We start from the raw sequence: 19,118 nt of genomic DNA on the forward strand, positions 1-19,118 counted from the left end.
AATTCACAATAGGGTTCTCACTCTTATGAGAATCTAAGACTGCTGCTGATGTGACAGGAGGCGGAGCTCAGTCTGTAATTCTTGCTTGCCCACTGCTCACCTCCTGCTGTGTGGCCCGCTTCCTAACAGGCCACGGACCCGCACCAGACCATGGACTGGCTGTGGTACCAGTCCACATCCTAGGGGTTGGAAATCCCTTGTGTAAATGACTAGTGTGCCTATTTTTGAGTGTCTGTCTTAAGTGTCAATTATTTCAATCAATCCTTTAAAGAAGTGACGGATAAAAGATTCCCTGAACTTTGTTTTTTTTCTGACAAAAGCAAAAGCTCTATAACTCAGATGTGATTTTCGGCTGATAATGTGGCTATGCTGTTAGAAGAGTGAGCAGCTGGACTTTAAATCTTGATCACAAATGGTCTTGTCTTTGCACAAATGCCAAAAAGATACCAGCAAATAGAGCCAAAAAATTTCTTAGGAGTCACTCGAATAAACACTTGATTGAGACCTAAGGGTTTCCTGTTATAAAGGAGCGTTTTTTAAAAAAAGGTTGGCTGAGAATCCTTTGTCCCAATAAAAATCTCAAGTGGAAATATAAGCCAAATAAAGAAATACAGAGCTGTTCTGAGCAGAAGAAGGAACTTGACTGAGTTAAGGAGCACAATTTGAAAACCAGTCTCTTATAAGAGACCATGTATTTACCTGAAAAAGTATAAAGTAATTAATATTTGCTCAAATACAAAACAGTCCAGGAAAACAGCACAGAAGCAGGAATTTAAGACACAGAAGTTAGAGTCAGACCTCCTGAATAGTAGAAACCTCTCTTTATACCCATCTGTAAAATATAGATACTAACAGAACCTCCACCTCAAAGGACTCTTACAAGGATTAATTGAGCAAATCCAGTGAAGCAGTTAAAACAGTGCCTGGGTTATAGTGAAGGCGACTTTAGTGACTATTAAATGAATAAGCCTCTTGCACAACATCAAGATATGTTAGTAGAATAAACTGCCATCCTTCTCCATGTGTCTAACTGAATACTACGGTGTGTTGGCCATGGCTCTGGCATAACTTGAATCAAGGTATTCTCATGTTCACTAGTTGTACCACGGGTTTGTTCTGTTTTGTTTTCTTCTTCTTGGTTTTGTGCATGTCAAAGACAGGGTCTGCATACATTTTCATCTTCAGTCCCAGCACAAGCGACTTTTAAATGTAGGATCAATACATGTATCTGAAGTGAATAAATTAGTGAATCAAATCATCTTTGCAGCAGGTAGAAAGTTAATCATCTAGTTCATTTAGAACTGTATCAAAATACTTCAATATATTCTGGAAAGAGAAGCAAGACATATACCAAAGGAGAAAAGTACAAAAAGGGTTTACTCAAGTAATAGTGTAAATAGTAATTCCTAGATGTAATGATTTTTCATATTATGAAATATTAAGCAGTGGTTAAAAAAACAAGTTAGAACTACATATATGAACAATAGAGCTTCAAGTCATTTTTGTATCAAAATAACATGAATGATGCATACATTATTATATATAATACCATTTACACATTAACACACCCCAGAGAACATATTCCACACACACATACACATGGGAAAAACTGAGGTAGAGGTATAGAAAAATGGTAGGCAAGGGAACAGATTAGAGGTATTGATCAAAGAGGACTTAAACCTTATTGATAACATTTTCATTTTTTAAAGGAGATGGATTGTTGTATTACTTGAGTAATTAAAGTACAATGATTCAGTGGCCAGAACAGGAGCAGTTATTAGCACTAGCATGCATGGCTAATACCACTGCTTCTCCTCTGGCTCTTGTAGTGGTATTAAAGTACATGTTCTGAAAGAGTATTAAAAATTTAGGAGCTCTAAATAACCAAATATGAACAGATGAAACCAAATGCTATCTTTTTAACCATTTCTTTTTCAGTACAGTAGAGGTTTATTTCAATGAACCATAATGTAAAGTGGTGCTTAAAACCAGTCTATCATTATCCATGCTAAATATTAAACTGAGAGACCTCAGCTTGAAAAGAAATTGGATATAGAGTTTTGAAATAAGGTCTAGTGAATTACCACATATTTATTTTTAGGGTAATGTGAAAGCTGCTATAGAGTAGACTCTATTGGAGATTAAATGAATATAAATAAGATTATTGGCAAAATATCTTCTCAGAGCCCAAATATTATTCAAATTCAAATAGATTATAGTGGAAGAGATTGATGGATAATCTGTGCACTACAAAAGATAGAGAAAGCATTACAGAGTTCTAAATATAGAACAAATAAATCACAGAAGTTGCTAATGAAAAATTGGATGTTCAATCTATTTCTGATGCTGTGTCAAGGAGAACTATGCTACCAAACCAGTTTTCATTACTAGTCTATGACACCAAGTATACCCAACTTTTGAAAGAAACACTTTATTCATAGAAGTATTTCATTTCTGTCTAGTTTCCTCTGTAGTCTATTTATTGTGATGTCTAGGTCTGAAAAACTTTCCCCATTATCTGACAGAGGGGTCAATTCTCTAGTTGTCCAAACACTGCATAAACGAATCACTTACCACATGTGCAATTAGTCATGTGTACACAAATAGGTAAAATGTCTCTCTCCACCACTACACTATAAACTTCAGTCAACAGCCAGCAAGGTCTCTCTTGTTTTACTGCAGTTTCACCAGTACCTAACATAGTGCCTGGCGCATGGCAGGTACTCAATAAATATATGAACTAATGTAATTAAGGTAATTACTTCATGAACAATTAATATATGAATAAAAGAATGAGGATAGGCCGGGTGCGGTGGTTCACGCCTGTAATCCCAGCACTTTGGGAGGCTGAGGCAGGCGGATCACGAGGTCAGGAGATTGAGACCATGGTGAAACCCCGTCTCTACTAAAAAATACAAAAAATTAGCCGGGCATGGTGGCAGGCACCCGTAGTCCCAGCTACTTGGGAGGCTGAGGCAGGAGAATGGCGTGAACCCGGGAGGCGGAGCTTGCAGTGAGCAGAGATCGCACCACTGCACTCCAGCCTGGGCGACAGAGTGAGACTCCATCTCAAAAAAAAAAAAAAAAAAGAGTGAGGATAATATTGCAATACAATTGAAAATCCTTCAATACCTACTTAGCTTAGTGTCTTCTAAGTAATACATTTCAACTGTATTATAACGTGTTTAATGATATTACATCAAATGTATTCACAACAAATGCTGTCACTGAGTAAAGCATCCAAAGAATAAAAGTGTGGCATTATCAGTTATGACGACTGGATCTTGTAGCAGTTATTTACTGGATGCCTAGTATATTCCTAGCACTGGGCTGGTTATTGTGTACTGGCAAAGATAAGCCATTGAAAAATAGTCCTTTCCTTCATCACACCAGGTTAGTAGTCTGCATCTGTAGGACTGGCAGGTCATTATTACTTTCTCTCTTTGGAAGGCATTAAGTCAATTCCTGACCCTTTCATGGTTCACTCCAAACCTACAAGTCTTGGTAAAGAAATGCAATGGGTTATCCAACCAACTGGTTTTTGGCCAATACTATATCTTAAACAGTTCAATTAGCTTAAAAGAAATCATCTTTCCCAACTCCTTTCTCCCATTTCCTGAGTGGTATCTTATTTCTTTATCTCTTCTCTCTTCTGTCTCATATCCAGGGAAACCCAGTCATCCAGAATGACTTTATAGGCTTTATCACCTCCCATTCCTAACATGGGAGGGAGGTGAAGAAACTGGCTGTTGGCTCCTGCTTATGTCTTCTTATTGCTGTGCTAAATGTGAAGTTAATATGATCCATCTTTTATATCACACACTTCTCATTACCCCTGCTCTTGCATTCTCCTTTAGGATTCACTTTTACCTTCCTAGATGTTTCATCACTTGGCTCACATCTTTTCTTCTAACCCTCCATTGTTTTTCCTTGACTGCATTTCCTGTTATGAGAAAGGAAGCACAGTGGTCGAGGGCAGGGATTCTGGATTCATATCACCTGGATTTGAATCCTGACTTTACCATTTCCTAAGTGTATTAAGACAGCTTAACATCTACAGGTCTTAGTTTCCTCATTTGTAAAGTGGGAGTAATAATAATAATACCAACATTATAACAACTAAATAAGTTAAGACCTGCAAAGCACTGAAATAGTCACTGGCACAGAGAAAGCATTTTATAATGCCATCATTTTCATTATCATCCTTGGCAACATTAGTATCCATATTGTTGCCTGTTTACTTTAAACTTCTGGCCATATTGGCATCCACACATAGCACCACCTTGAACCAGCTCATCACGCAGCATTGCTTTATTGAAGATTTTGAACCTGATATAAGTCCTTCTACTTATCTTTCTCATTCCTGAAAACTCCTAGAACCTTCTCTCTATTCTCTTGCCTTAAACTACCGATTCTCCAAATTCACCCAAACACTAGCAATCTAGTTTCTCAACCTTTAACTCTCTCAATTTCCTAATGTGAACATTCAATGCTTAGTCAGTGTAATCTTAATTTCTTCACTCTTCTTTGACTGTTTACACTTAAAGCTCTCCTCAATGCCTAGAGAGCTTATTTGTCCTTTACTAATCAAATGTTCATATCTTCCATGAAGCCTTCTTCATCATTCAAGAATATACATATTCCAGCCCATAACCACCTTGCTCTGTCCAAATACAAACACTCACAAACCACACAGTTCTCAAATACATTACAGAATTGCTTGCTGGGCATTTACTGAGAATCTTTATTTAGATGTTTTATGTGCATATGTTACCTCCCTAACTGTTCCTTGAAAGTAGAAATGTCAATGGAAACTGATAATATGTCAGGCCTTCTTTTACATACTTTACAAGTATCAGCTCATTTAATCTTTAGAGCAACCCTAAGAAATAGCCACTGTTATCCTCATTTTATCTCAAGGCAGAGAAAAGTGAAGTCAGAGAAAGGGTATCTTTGGCATAAATTGCTGAATGAACTTACTAATGTAGTTCATAATCTTGTTCTAGTTTCATGAATGATTTATCTGCATCAATCTTAAGCAACTCTTTGTAATTGTTGCTAAATAAAGGTGCTTCACTTCTAGTACTCAAGACTATAGGACCATGCCAACAGCCAGAGTCCAACAAACGCTTTCTAAGAGTACATTTGGAAAGACTTCCTCTACAGTTTTGGATGCTATTCTAACAAAATGATGAGAAAGCATTTGTATTTTAGTTAGGGTGCTCTTTGTTCTACATATGCACTTTATGAAATAACTTCTGTGAATCAAACAGTTTATATATCTACTTTTGCATATCATCTCTGATTTACAAGCGCTGCGATGTAAAAATATTTAACCTATGTTTACTAACAATCAGCTACTAACTAGTTTTGTGACCTTTGGAAACTCATATTTATGTCTTTGAGATTTGCTTATCTTTCAAAAGAAGGAGCTGGGGTAGGACAAATTGGCCTTCAGAGGATTCTAAGGGAGTCATTCACTTATAAAATTATACTATCCTTAGGAGACTTTAAGAATAGAGGAAATCATATTAATGCAGAAGGGAATGTTTCAGAAACCAGAACCAAAGTCAGATAAAAAAGGTAACTCCAATTACCCATTGGAAAACTGACTTTTCCACACAAAGAACTTCCAACTGTAGCTGTAAATAAATTATGTCAATGGGTAAGAGCCACTCTCAGTTGCCCTATTTTCTCAAGTACCACTTTTAACACTGCCTCAATTAGTTTAAAAAGCAATCAAACCCCCTAAAGCTGAATATGTTCAACATCAGTAAAATACATTCATCTTTTGTGAGAAAAAAATCATGTTCTAAAAATACACGAAGCAAATATTTGTTATGAAGAACTCCTTTGAAAGCTCCCTTAAAGTGAAATTTCCTATTACCTGCTTTTCTGCTTGTAAGGAGAGGGCTCTTGAAACAAACCAACAACAAAAAAAAAACCTCAGAACAGGAAACAAAAAACTAACATTCAGATCTTTGGTTCCTTGTCTAGGTGTGATCTCAGCACTCCAGAGGGAATCCTAAGCTTCATTTTACATAGTTATACAATACATTTATTGCTGGTATTAAAATATGAAATCTTTCAATGTATTTTTATCTTCTAATGTAAAGATGTTTGGCTGCTTAGACTTTAGGTAGAAAGAAATTCAAAAATATTTTCTTTGAAAGTTAAAATCTGAAACACACTATGCAAGTAAATCTGAAATCATTAAGCATGTTAAGTTCACTGAGTTTAAAAACATGAAAGTTTTACCTAAAGCAAAATACTTCTTTAGAAATTATGTTACTGTGATGTCCAGATTTTTTATTTTAAACTGTTTAATCCTGTCCTCTTATACACTTACAAAAATATACTGAACAAAAAGAGAATTCAAAAATTTGTTTAGAATTACTATTTTGTAAATATTACATAAATATTCATGTAGTCAAAAGACAGTATCATGTGGAAAACTGCATCATATATGTTGTGATATATGTTCGTGTATGTACAAATATGTATACGCATACATGTACATGTGTCAACTACCATTTTTCTTTTAATCAAAATTTTAAAGTACTGCATACATATATATCTACATAATAGATATATAAAAGTACTATTAGAACAAAGCTGTTTCCTGAAAGCTAAGCAGTTAAGGAACAACAGCAGAACTGTCCTCAAGATTTTTATGACTTATGTCTAATACTGAAAGTGTTAGTCAAAGAGTATGCAATTATAGTACCCAACCACATTCAATCTGAGTATCATAAATAAAAACATATTGTTAAAATGTCATCATATATTTTAAATTATATGGAAATATCACCATTTCTCAGAAGAAACAAGGAATAACTGAAATCTGTACAATATTAGATGGTCTCCATTTACAATTAAACCAATAATAAAGGATCGGGGAAAGGAGCCTACCTTCCATTGCCCTTTTAAAGAAGACCTTACAGCTCCCACAGGTAAGGACACCATAATGACAGCCTGATGCTTCATCCCCACAGATTAAACAAATCTTCTGAGGTAATGACTCGAAGCTGTATTGTGGGCTCTGGCTGGCTTCTGAATCCGGCCTTGAAATGCAAAACAAATTACTCCATTTATTTTTAAGTGCACCACTATCTAATACTAAAGGTTTCTTAAACCAGTATTAACAGGGTGAAAGGAGATTTTAAAAACAGAACTCTATATATACACCTGAAAGACATGCAAACTAAACTTGGTAACAGACTACCTGTAACTGGATGCACCACATTTGTAAATGATTAGCCATTCATCAGTAGCACCAATATAAAAGAACAATAATTAGTGTATAACATTATGTCCTAGAAAGCTAAAGTCGGTTAAAAAGAAATCTTTCTACAAAACTCTTTATATAGAAACAATTTAGTCTTTGACAAATGAAATCTTATGTCCTTCCTGTCTGTATGCTGGGTCAAAACAAATACGGTTTGGCTTTAAAAGTTCGATGGTACTTTGCTTTTTGGTTTTGAGTTTTTAAAAGACAACCCTGTAATCATTGCTTACTTAAACAAGTATATGTTTGTCATTTTAAAGTATTGTCCAATACACTGACGCTGTTTTGCCTATTCACAACATAAGATTCCAAACAGAGCATTCTTTTTTTACATTCCATTACTTCAGTATGCAAATTAGTGTTTTTTAAACCTGTATATAAAAAAAGTTGTAGTGAATCGCAAGCAATAATAAGAAAACGGTGCAATGCAGTGATAGGTGTTTAAATCCACAGTTTAAACATTTCCCACGTGAACTTAATTTTAATCTTGAGATTCTTAAGAAAACTGAGCCATTAAAGTGTTCAAATCCCTAAGATGGTGCTGCTTTCGGTTCTGGCCGGCCACCTCTCAAGTCCCACCCCTCCCGGGGGAACGGTGCCTTAACTCCTCTCCAAGACAGGCACTCCTGGTAAACGTCCTTCTTCTAAGAAAGAAGCATTTCATAAAGCCCCCAACTCGCCGTGCACTTTCTGCCCCACTGGGCTACAGCGGACCTAGTGTGACGCTGCACGTTTTAAATCAGGGTTGGTTCCGCTTCGGAATCTGGAAGATTCGGAAAGTTAAAAAAAAAAAAAAAAAAACAGCTTTCACGGAGGCACGCCCCAAAAATAGTATATTCTGCGCCCACCTTCGTGTCCCCAAAAGAGTGAGGAGAGGAGGGAAGAAGGGAGGCAACTGCCCCTGTGCTGTGTCCCGCTGCCCACCCCCTCCGGCCGCCCGGGGGAGCGCAGCGGTGCGCCGGGGCTGGGGCTGAGGGTTGGCCGCCGCCGCCAACGGAACCGCTACTCCCGGACGCGCTGGGCGCGCCCCGTCCCGGGCCCTCACCTCAGGTAGTTGAGATAGGGCGGGTAGACCTGCGGCAGGCCCTCCTTGAGCACGGCGGCCTGGTAGCCGAGCTGCGGGAGCCCGTTGAGGCCGAGTGCAGGGTAGAGCGCGGGGGCCGCCCCGGCGGCGGCGGCGGCGGCAGAGGCGGAGGTGGAGGGCAGGCCGTCCCGCGGGAGCAGGCAGCCGCTCACGCCCGGAGCCTTGCAGGGCGGCGGCGCGAACGGGCCCTGCTGGGGCGGCGCGCCCTGCGCTTTGTACAGGATGCACTCCAGGGTCGACCCCGAGGAGGACGCGGACGAGACTGAGGCACTGGCGGGTGCGGCCGTCACCGCCGCTTCCCCGGCTCTGGTTGGGGGCGCTCGCGGCGGCAGCGGGGGCGGTGGCCCCAACGGGAAATCCGGGAAGGCGGCGGGGTTGGCACCGGCCACAAGGTAGGAACGCGGGGAGCGCGTGGAGGCCTCCGCGCCTTCCTCCTCCTCCTTGATCTTTAGAGCGGGCGGCTGGAAGTCGCTATAGAGAGGGTACGCGTCGTCCTTGGGCTCGGCGTCGGGCGGGTACGCGCAGTCGGGGAAGTCGCCGACAGCGACTGGGGTGGACGAGGCAGAGGGTGAACTCCGCGGCGGGGCAAAGGCGCTGGCGGCCCCGGCCCCGCCGTCGTAGCTCTCGTCTTCCAGCAGCTGCCGAGTGCGGGCTGCCAATAAGGCGTGATTGAGAGGCAGGATGGGCACGTGGATGAAATCCATCACCGTGGTGGCCAGCGGGGAGCGCCCGGGCGCCATCGGCGCGTCCTGCTCCACCAGGGCGACCCTGGGCGCTGAGAAGCGGGAATCTTCCTTGGGGACCAGGGCGACGCCTCCTGCGGCCACCCCCGGCGGGACAGCTGCGGCTCCTCCTCCAGCCGCCGCGCCACCCAGAGCCCGAGGTTTGCCCTTCAGAAGCGGACCCGCAGAGTCCTCGGACTCGGAGCCATCCTCCTCCTCAACCTCCACCGCAGCGGGCTGCGGAGACGGCTTCACTGGGGCCCCGGACCAATGAGGGCTCCCAGAGGCCGGGAGCAGCAGCTGCCGGGATGGTGACAGGCCCCGGGGCAGCACCTTATGGGCAGCTGCCGTCCCGGAGCTGTCTCCAGCCTTGCCCCCGGACCGGCTCATGAGCGGGGACAACACCCCCTGGGTAGCGGGGGCAGCCGGTGGATCTTCGGGAAGTTCGGGGCCAAACAGGCACCAAGAGCTGGTGACCTCGCAGGCGGGAGGGCTGGGTTGGCTCTGCCCGGGACCTGAGGGCGCCAACAGAGTGTCCAAGACACTGTCCAGCAGTCCGCTGTCCTTTTCTGGGGGACTAGAACTGCTGCCTCCAGCACCCCTTTTAGCTTCAGCTCTGGAATATGCGCCCTCCACGTCCGACAGCGACTGCTGGTCCTGCGTCTTTTCGTCGGAGGGGTCCTGTCCCTGGCAGGGCCGAGGGAAGAGTAGCCCGTCCAGGGAGATAGGTATGGCCGAAACTTCAGGCAAGGTGTCCGAGGTCTGGCTCCCCGGGAACGGACCTACGGCTGGGCGACACAGCAGTGGGGATCCGACCTCGGGGGAGGGTGGGCCGCCCGCCACGTGGGGAGCCTGGGGACCCTTTGCCTTCAGCTCAGTCATGACGACTGGACTCCCCTTTTCTCCTCCCCCGTCTCCAGGGAGGAGGGAAAAGGGAAGGAGGAGGGGGTTTCGGGAATATAGGGGCAGAGGGAGGAGAAAGTGGGTGTTGAATGTGGCTGGACCGGAGGGATCTCCACCTCCTGGGTCGGGGGCGGGGGAGGGCGGCGCTGGTCAGCTCCTGCCCTTGGCCTCCATCCTGTCGTCAGGGGAAGGGTGGCTGTCGTTTGTCCCAGCGAGCGGCAAGTGGGAAGCGCAAGAAAAAGTAGTAATTGGAGGGATCTCGTCTCCTAACTGGGAGAGTTCTCCAGGAGAGTTCTCCAACTTCTGTCCGAGGACTGGAGACGCAGAGTACTCACAAGTCCGGCACTTGAGTGGCTGCGGCTGCGACGGCAATTTAGTGACACGCGGCTCCTTTATCTCCCGACTTTTTCTCTAGCATCAAACTCGTGCATGCTGTGAAGCTCTCAATCCCTCGCTGAGTTCCACTGCCCTTCTCACTAAAACCCTGGGGCTAGTCAGACCTCTTGGTACAGCCCATTCCCAGGAAGGGTCGGGCTTCCGCTGGCTCCCTGCTGCGGGCGACAGTCATCTCCGAAGATCTCAGTTCCCAGCAGTGCGGGAGCACCAGCCGCCTCGGGTTGTAGATTTCACTCAAATGACAAGTGAAGCTAGTTCTCATTGAGAATGCCACCCACACGCGCAAATACAACAAGGCTTACCCCGATTAGTGACAGCTGTGGACTGGCCAGACAGCTTTCTAACAACGCCTCCTCCTCTAGGGAAGCCCCGCCCAAAGCCCCTCCCTACCCCAATTACGGGTAGGATCTGAAACTCTGGAGTTGGCATTTCCACTCGTTATTCTGAATGGTAGTCTCAATAGCAGGTTCTTTGGGATGGAACCTCATAAGCATATTACATTTTGTTTTGCAAATTAAGAATTATGCCCTATCTAATTGGAAAAATGAATAGATTCTGTCAGAAGTAGAATTTTTGTCACCATTTTAAGATTTCAGTTTTGTAAAGATTTAACACAGAGGAAGACATTTGGCTACATTATCGTTTAAAATAATAAATGTATCAAGGATGATTCTAAATACTTTAAGAGATTCTCTCCCTTATGAGTTCCATAAAAGTGAATGCTTTCAAGTTTCTCCTGCTGCAACCAACATGTCCTGCTCCTCCTGAGTATCCTCGGCGTGACAAAGAAATTTGGGAGTGGGAGATGGTAACACCTCTGTATCTATGATGGAAGTTTGGATGTTGTGTGCCATACTTCGATTTGTCTTAAGGAATGTGTTCCAATTTTTAGTAAATAGCACTTTAAGGAAAGTTTCCTTTAGCTCCAGCTTATACCCTGTGCTACATCATAAGATTCTCAGTAGAGATGTTGAACAGTACTTTTTCCCCTAAATATTCTTAGTCTGAAAAGTAATTGTCTTTGAGCTCATAAAATGGATCCCTTCTAAATTCATGAAGTTAGTAGAGAAAGGGAAGAATATTGCAATGGATATTTTAGATACACAGTCATAAACTATATTTGACCCAAGACCATTGGGTATTTTAACATCATCTTAAATATACCTTGTTCAAAACAGAGTGAATGATTTGCAAATTTTCTTATAGGACCTCAAGGTCTAGCTGTGCTAATGCCTCATAGTTTATCTCAACCATATATAAAGAATACAGAAGAAGACTCCAGGAAGTGGGGGAGCCACTAGAGGTAAGGAGCCTGGACCCCTCGATCACCTGGGGAGGGGCTACATGAGTGAGAAACAAACCTTTATCCTGTTAGGTTACTAGGATTTGGAGTTGGTTGTTCTAGCAAGTAGTTTACTCTGATTAATTTTAGGTATGTGGGAGTTAGGCAGATAGAGGAAAGGTAAAGATAATTCCAGGAAGCAGGTATAGTATGTTCACAGGGCATCAAATAGCAGGATATAATATGGCAACTACAAGGGGACTGTTATGAATAGAGTAGGAGCAAGTGTGGGCACAGAAGTATATGAGACTAGAGAAGTAAACTAATTTATTAATATCATTATTGTTGTTTTCAGGCTTTCTCTTTCCGGCCTATGTTAAAACAGTTACCATGCTTTATTGAGGTATAATTCCAATATCATACAGCTCACTCAAAGTATCAATTCATTGATTTTTCATGTACTCAGAGTTGTGCAACCATCACCACTATTAATTTTGTAACATGAGTATGACTCTAAAATCTCAATACCCACTAGCAGTTACTCCACATTTCTGCCTGAATCTCCCGGCAGCCACTAATATGCTTTTTGTACCTGTGATTTGGCTATTTTGTATCAAGGTTCATCCATGTTCCACATGAATCAGTACTTCACTCCTTCACTCCTTTTTATTGACAAATAATATTTCATTGTATGGATAAACCACATTTTATTTATCCATCTCTATCAGTTGTTGGACATTTGGGTTGTTTACACCTTTTGGCTACCATGAAAAATCCTGCTAATGAACATTCATGTACAAGTTTTTGTGCAGCATATATTTTCCTTTCTCCTGCGTATATGCGCAGGAGTGGAATTGCTGGGTCACATGGTAACTCTCAGTGTAGTCTTTGGAGAAACTGCCAGACTATGGTTCAAATGATTGTACTTCTTACATTTCCACCAGCAGTGTATAAGGGTCCTAGTTTCTTCACATCTTTGACAACACTTTTTATCTGCCTTTTTTGTTATAGCCCCCCAAGTGTGTGAAGTGGTGTCTCACTGATTTATTTATATTTTCCTGATGGCTAATGCCACAAAATGTATAGAATTTGTAAAATCAGGACAGCATTGCCAGGTAGTCTTCTAAGCCTTTTACCTGTGTTAACTGCATTCCTTCAACAGTCTCACAAAATAGGTACTGTTATCCTAATTTCATAGTTGGGAAAACTGAGGCACAATGTTACCCAGTATTATAAAGTTAAGTACTGCAACCCAAACCCAAGACATCAAATGACAGCCTTCTTAGGAGTGTGATTTTAAATGTCAGATGCCATGTAATTTGATTTCCTGGTTGCTGCTGTAAAATTGGCACTTGGCCTCATTTTAAATCTGACAAACTATATTTGGCTTGATTTTGGTTGGTTATAATAATTTCCTTGTCAGAATGCCTGGGGAGGTTGTTTCCAAAAGATTGAAAATCTTGAAGTGGGAAAACAACAATAAAGATGTCCAGCATGTCCTAAATCACCACTATTCCATAAATTTTAATGCTGGGTGATTAGCATTTTTGGCACAGGAACTTCCCAAATGTATGAATCTTTGAATGAACAAAATTCACTGATTAAATTCAGGTTTGATGGGGCTTCAAACCTGATGGGGCTTCAGGTTTGATGGGGCTTCAAATATTCCTGAAGACTGTTTTTGGAGAAAAGGATTTAAATGTGGAAGTATTTTTTCTATAGTTTGGAAAAAAACCCACTTTATCAAGATATAGTTGTCATATAATAAGCTGCATATATTTAAATTGTATAATTTGTTGTTATACCTGTGAAACTAAAATGATAAACACACCCTTTGCCTCCAAAAGTTTCCTCATGCCATTTTTTAAATCCCTTCACACTATTCTATCCCATCCGCTTCCCCTAGTACTAATCACCACTTTCTGGCAAGCCACTAATCTGCTTTCTGTCACCATATATTAGGTTTTTAAAAATATTTATATCTGATTTATTAAACATTAAATTATACATATGCATATGCCTTTTAGGTCTATTTGCTTTAGATGTTTTATTAATAGATTTTACTTTTGGGAACAATTTTGGATTTACAGAAAAATCGAGCAGATAATATAGAGAATGCTCATATATCATTTGTACAATTTTCTCTGTTAGCATTTTAAATTAATAGGATACATTTGTTACAATTAATGAACTAATAATGATAAATTGTTATTAACTAATATTCATAGTTTATTTAGATTTTCCTCATTTTCACTTAATATCCTTTTCCCTTTCTAGGATTCCATCCAGGACACCACATTTAATTGTTATGATGTCTTGTGCTCCTCTTGGCTGTGAGAGTTTCTCAGATTTTCCTTGTATTTGATGACCTTGATAGTCCTTAGGAGTACTGGTGAGGTATATTGCAAGATGCCCTTCTATTGGGATTTGATGTATCCTCATGAGTAGACTAGGGTTTTGGGTTTTGGGGGGTGGAAATCAAAGAGGTAATGTGCTGTATTTATTACATCATATGAAGGGTATAACATGACTTACGACTGTTAATGTTGTTCTCCATCACCTGGCTAAAGTAGTGTTTGTCAGGTTTCTCCATTGCATAGTTACTCTTGTTTCCCTTTTTGCATACTCTGTACTCCTTGGAAGGAAATCATTATGAGTCACTTAAGGAAGTGTGGGGGAGTAGGGAGTTATGCTAGCCCTCCTTTGGAGTGGAGTATCTACATAATTTATTTGGAATTCTGTGTGGAAGATTTGCCTCTTCTCCCCCATTTACTTCTTTATTCAGTCTTTTCTTTATATCTGTATGGATTCATGAATACTTTGTTACTCAAATTTTTCCAGTTTTTGGCATTGGGAGCTTTTTCAGTTGACTCCTGTGCTCCTTGTGTGTATGTGTGTGTATGTGTGGACTTTCTTACTTTCTGGTATTAGAAGATGCTACAGGCTCTTCTTGTATATTTCCGGCCCAAGTCGTAGAATCAGCCATTTATCCAAGGAAGTTTGAGACTTTTTATTGGAAACTGGTATAGAAATGAAGATCTAGGTGCCAAATAAATTAGGTTTTATTTCTTAGAATTGTATATAATATAGTGTATGCTTTTCTCATTTGGTTTCTCTCACTCAGCATAATTATTTTGAGATTCAGCTAAATTGTAGTATGTATCAGTAGTTAATTCTTTTTATTCTTTTTATTTATATACTGTAGTTTGTTTATCTGTTTAACTGTGGATAAATATCTGAGTTGTTTCCAATTTTTTGGTATTATAAATAGAGCTACTATGAAAATATTGTACAAGTCTTTGTATGAACATGTGTTTTCATTTTTTCTGGGTAAATACCTAGCAGTGAAATGGCTGGATAAATTAGTAGGTGCTGTGGTCTGAGTGTTTGTGTTCTCCCCAAATCTGTGTGTCAAAACCTAATCACCAATGTGATAGTCTTAGTAGCAGGGGGCTGTTGGGGAAGAAGTTGCCATCTAGGAACTACAAAGCAGGTCTTCACCAGACATTGAATCTGTCACCTTTATTGTGGACTTTCCAGCCTCCTGAACTGTGAGAAATAAGTTTCTGCTGTTTATAAGCTACCTAGTTTATGGTATTTTGTTATAGCAGCCCAAATGGACCAAGACAATACATGTACATTTAACTGTCAAACAATTTTCCAAAGTGATTGTATCATTTTACATTTCCACCCAGTATATTAGAGTTCTAATTCTTCCAAAAGCTGGACAACAATTGGTATAGTCAGCATTTTTAATTTTAGCAATTCTAACAGGTAGGTAGTGGTATCTCATTATGGTTTCAATGTGCATTTCATTAATGACTAATGATGTTGATCATGTTTTCATGTGCTTATTTGTGATATTTATATATTCCTCTTCTGTGTGTCTGTTCAAATTTTTGTTTGCTTATTTTTAAAAAAATTGAATTGTTTTGTTATTGTTGAATTTTCAGAGTTCTTTATGAATTCTGTTAGAAGTCCATTGTCGTATATGGGATTTGAAAGTAGTTTCTTCTAGCCTGTGGCTTGTCTTAAAGTTATCTTAACAGGATCTTTTGAAGAGCAGATGTTTTTAATATTGATAAAACTCTTTATTTACATTTTTATGAATTATGCTTTTGGTGTCATAACTGAATATTCCTTGCTAAACCCAAGGTCGTAAATGTTTTCTGTCATGTTTTCTTTTGGCTTTATAGTTTTAGGTTTTACATTTATATCTGTGATACATTTTAAAGTTACTTTTTAATATGGTATAAGGTCTAGATCAAAATTTACTTTTTTGCATGTGGATATCCAGTTGTTTCAGCGCCATTTGCGGAAAAGAATACCCTTCACTAATTGCCTTTGCACCTTTGTTGAGAATCAGTTATTCAAATATGTGAAGATCTGTTTCTGTACCCTCCATTCCGTTTAACTGTATTATTGGACAGTTTTTATGTCAATACGTTTTCTTGATTGATGTAGCTGTAATTTTTTAAGCTGTTCTTTTTTAAATCCCTCTGTATAAATGATAGTGTTCTTCCTCTAACCTTCCAGCCCTGGGGGTGCGGAGGGGCAGCCCACAGCTGGTTGAGGGAAGAGACGGGATCGAAGGTGTGCTCTGAAGCTACAGGTTGCATGAGAGGCAACCCATAAAGTTTCTAAGCAGAGTGGTAACAGTGGGTCCCCACTTCTGTTTCTGAACCCCAGCTCTCGGCCTGTTGGTGACTTTGAACCCCCTCCCCAGAAATGGAAATGCCAAAATGGAAGAGCCCTCAGCCACTAGCTCCCTTCCCAGTAGGACAGAGTTAAAGGCTAGACCATCTTCCCTCCTGGGTGGAGCCCCGCTTCCCCCCACGGATACTTAATGTACTAGTGCTCCAACTTTATTCTTCTTTTTCAAAATTGTTTTGTCTAGGTCATTTGCATTTTCATGTAAATGTTAGAAGCAGTTTGTTAATATCTGCAAAAAAAACCCTTCTGCAATTTTGATTAGGATTGAGCTAAAATTATAGATCAATTTGGAGAGAATTGGCTTCTCACTAAAATTAAGTCTTCCAACCCATACAGGTAATATATCCCTCCTTCTCTCAGCAATGTTTTCAAGCTTTCGGTGTACAGGTCTTTCACATCTTTTGTCAGATTTCTCTCCAATTATTTCATATTTTTGCTGGTATTTTGGATGGTGTATATATTAGCTTTCCATTGCTGAGTCAGCAAGTACCACAAACTTACTAGCTTGAAAGAGCACTCAGTTATTATCTTACAGTTTCCGTGGATCAGGAGTCTGGGCATCGGTTGGATGGATCCAATGCTTAGGGCTCACATGGCTGCAATCAGTGGATTAGCCAACACTGCGTTGCCATCTATGGCTTAGGGTGCCCATCTAGGCTTATTCAGGTGACTGGCAGGCAGTGTTCAGTTCTTGGCAGCTGTAGAACTCTTGTGACTTTCATCTTCTTTGAGGTCAGCAGGAAACAATTTTACTCATGCTTTTTAAGGGTTTCTGCCTGATTAAGTCAGACCCTCCCAGATGATGTCCATACCCGTATTATTCAAAACTGATTTGGCATTTTTTTTTTTTTTTTTTTTGCAGAGTCTCATTCTGTTGTCCAGGATGGAGTGCAGTGGCATGATCTCGGCTCATTGCAACCTCAAACTCCTGGGCTCAAGCGATCTTCCTGCTTCAGTCTCCCAAGTAGCTAGGACTATAGGCATGCACCACCGTGCTTGGCAAATTTTTATTTCTTATTTTTTTTTTATGGAGATAGGGTCAGTCTTGCTGTGTTGCCCTGGCAGCTCCCAAACTCCTGGGTTCAAGTGATCCTCCCCACTCAGCTTCCCAAAGTGCTGGGATATGCAGGCATGAGCCACCTCACCTGACCTGATTTGGGATCTTAGTTACATCTTCACATTTCCTTTTGCCATAAATGTAACATTATCCACAGAAGTGACATCGATCATATCGATATTCAAGTCCACATTCAAGGAGAGGCAATTATACAAATACTGTACAATGGGGGCAGGAATTTTGGATACCATTTTATAATTATACTGAATTTCTATATTGTGCATTCTTAGTGTTTACACAATTGATCTTTAGCTGGAGTGATGAGGTTGGGAATCCTTGCCAGTTTGTTGATTTTAGGAAGAAACCATTCAGTCTTTTAACATTAAACATGATGTTTGCTGCAGGTTTTTCATAGATACCCCTTCTCAGGTTGAAGAAATTCCCTTCTATTCTGAGTTTGCTGAAAATTTTATTAGGGGTAGATGTAGGTTTTTGTCAAATGTTATTTCAGCATCCGTTGAGATAATCATATAGTTTTTCTTTTTTAATTGGTTAATGGTGAATGACAGTACTTCAGCTTTGAATGTTAAATGAACCTTGTATTCTTTGGCTAAATCCCACTTCATCATAATGTATTACTTTCATATATTGCATTTTGATTTGTTAAAAGCTTGTTTAGAATTTTAAAATTTCTACTCATTAGGAACACTGGCCTGTTGATTTCGTTTCTTGTAATGACTTTATCTGATTTTGGTATCATGAATTCCACTGTATACATAGTATATTTTCTTTCATTTTTTGAGATGGAATCTCACTCTGTTGCCCAGACTGGAGTGCAGTGGTGCGATCTCAGCCTACTGCAACCTCCACCTCCTAGGTTCAAATGATTCTCGTGCCTCAGCCTTCTGAGTAGCTGGGACTACAGGCGCATGCCACCATACCCAGCTAATTTTTTTTTTTTCTTAGTAGAGACGGGGTTTCACCATGTTGGCCAGGCTAGTCTTGAGCTCCTGACCTCAGGCTCAGGTGATCCACCCACCTTGACCTCTCAGAGTGCTGGGATTACAGGTATGAGCCAATGTGCCCAGCCTACATGGTATATTTTCATATTAATAGAATGAAATAAAAGAATACGATGATAGGTGTAGTTTTCACAGATAAATGTATTTTGGCACAAGCTGCTCTTTGGTGTTGGCTATCCACTGTGACAGTGAGCATAGCATGCAAAGAAAGTCCTGAAGCTTCCTTAAACTTGAAAAGATGATTCAGTTTTTTCATGTTTGCTTTTCAGTTTTTATAGCGAACTAAGGAATCATTCATTCATTTTTACAAACATCTGCCTGTACTATGTCATTAAACAGCTTGCTTTGTATGTTATTTTCCAAGTTGTACTACATTTTCTGCACTGTCATATATAATGTTCATAAAACTTCACAACATATGTATTATTATCTCCATTTTGCAGATGAGGAAATTGAAGCTTGCTGTCTTAGAAATAGTTGTCAGGAGAGCCAGAACTCACTACTAGGGCTTCTGATATCAAATCTAGTGTGATTTTTAGTTCTTTATTTTTTACAGTACCAAGTGTTGGATAGTTGACAAGATTCTTGGAGTTATGTAGAAACATTTAGTTGCTCTGAGGACCCAGAAATACGAACACATTCAGAAGGGCA

General features: G+C 40.5%; 1 protein-coding gene and 1 long non-coding RNA gene across 3 annotated transcripts in view; one reads left to right on the forward strand and one right to left on the reverse strand.

The window, feature by feature from the left end:
- PGR (progesterone receptor) overlaps positions 1 to 10,719 on the reverse strand; it is a 99,418-nt gene extending 88,699 nt beyond the window's left edge. Inside the window, exons 1-2 of one of the 2 annotated variants that reach the window (XM_054438878.2) lie at positions 8,334 to 10,719; positions 6,913 to 7,064 (exon numbers count right to left, since the gene is read on the reverse strand). In XM_054438878.2, coding sequence (XP_054294853.2) covers positions 6,913 to 7,064; positions 8,334 to 9,976 — 1,795 coding nt within the window. In that variant the 5' untranslated portion in view covers positions 9,977 to 10,719. The remainder of the gene's footprint in view (positions 1 to 6,912; positions 7,065 to 8,333) is intronic. The other variant, XM_054438879.2, reaches the window with a different exon arrangement.
- An 880-nt stretch (positions 10,720 to 11,599) lies between these two features.
- The window catches only part of LOC129007696 (uncharacterized), a 67,386-nt gene continuing 59,867 nt past the window's right edge, over positions 11,600 to 19,118 (forward strand). The window contains exons 1-2 of the long non-coding RNA XR_010127625.1: positions 11,600 to 11,696; positions 13,953 to 14,072. This is a non-coding gene — a long non-coding RNA (uncharacterized LOC129007696). The remainder of the gene's footprint in view (positions 11,697 to 13,952; positions 14,073 to 19,118) is intronic.

This window comes from Pongo pygmaeus, chromosome 9 (assembly GCF_028885625.2).
Source record: "Pongo pygmaeus isolate AG05252 chromosome 9, NHGRI_mPonPyg2-v2.0_pri, whole genome shotgun sequence".
Classification (NCBI taxonomy): domain Eukaryota; kingdom Metazoa; phylum Chordata; class Mammalia; order Primates; family Hominidae; genus Pongo; species Pongo pygmaeus.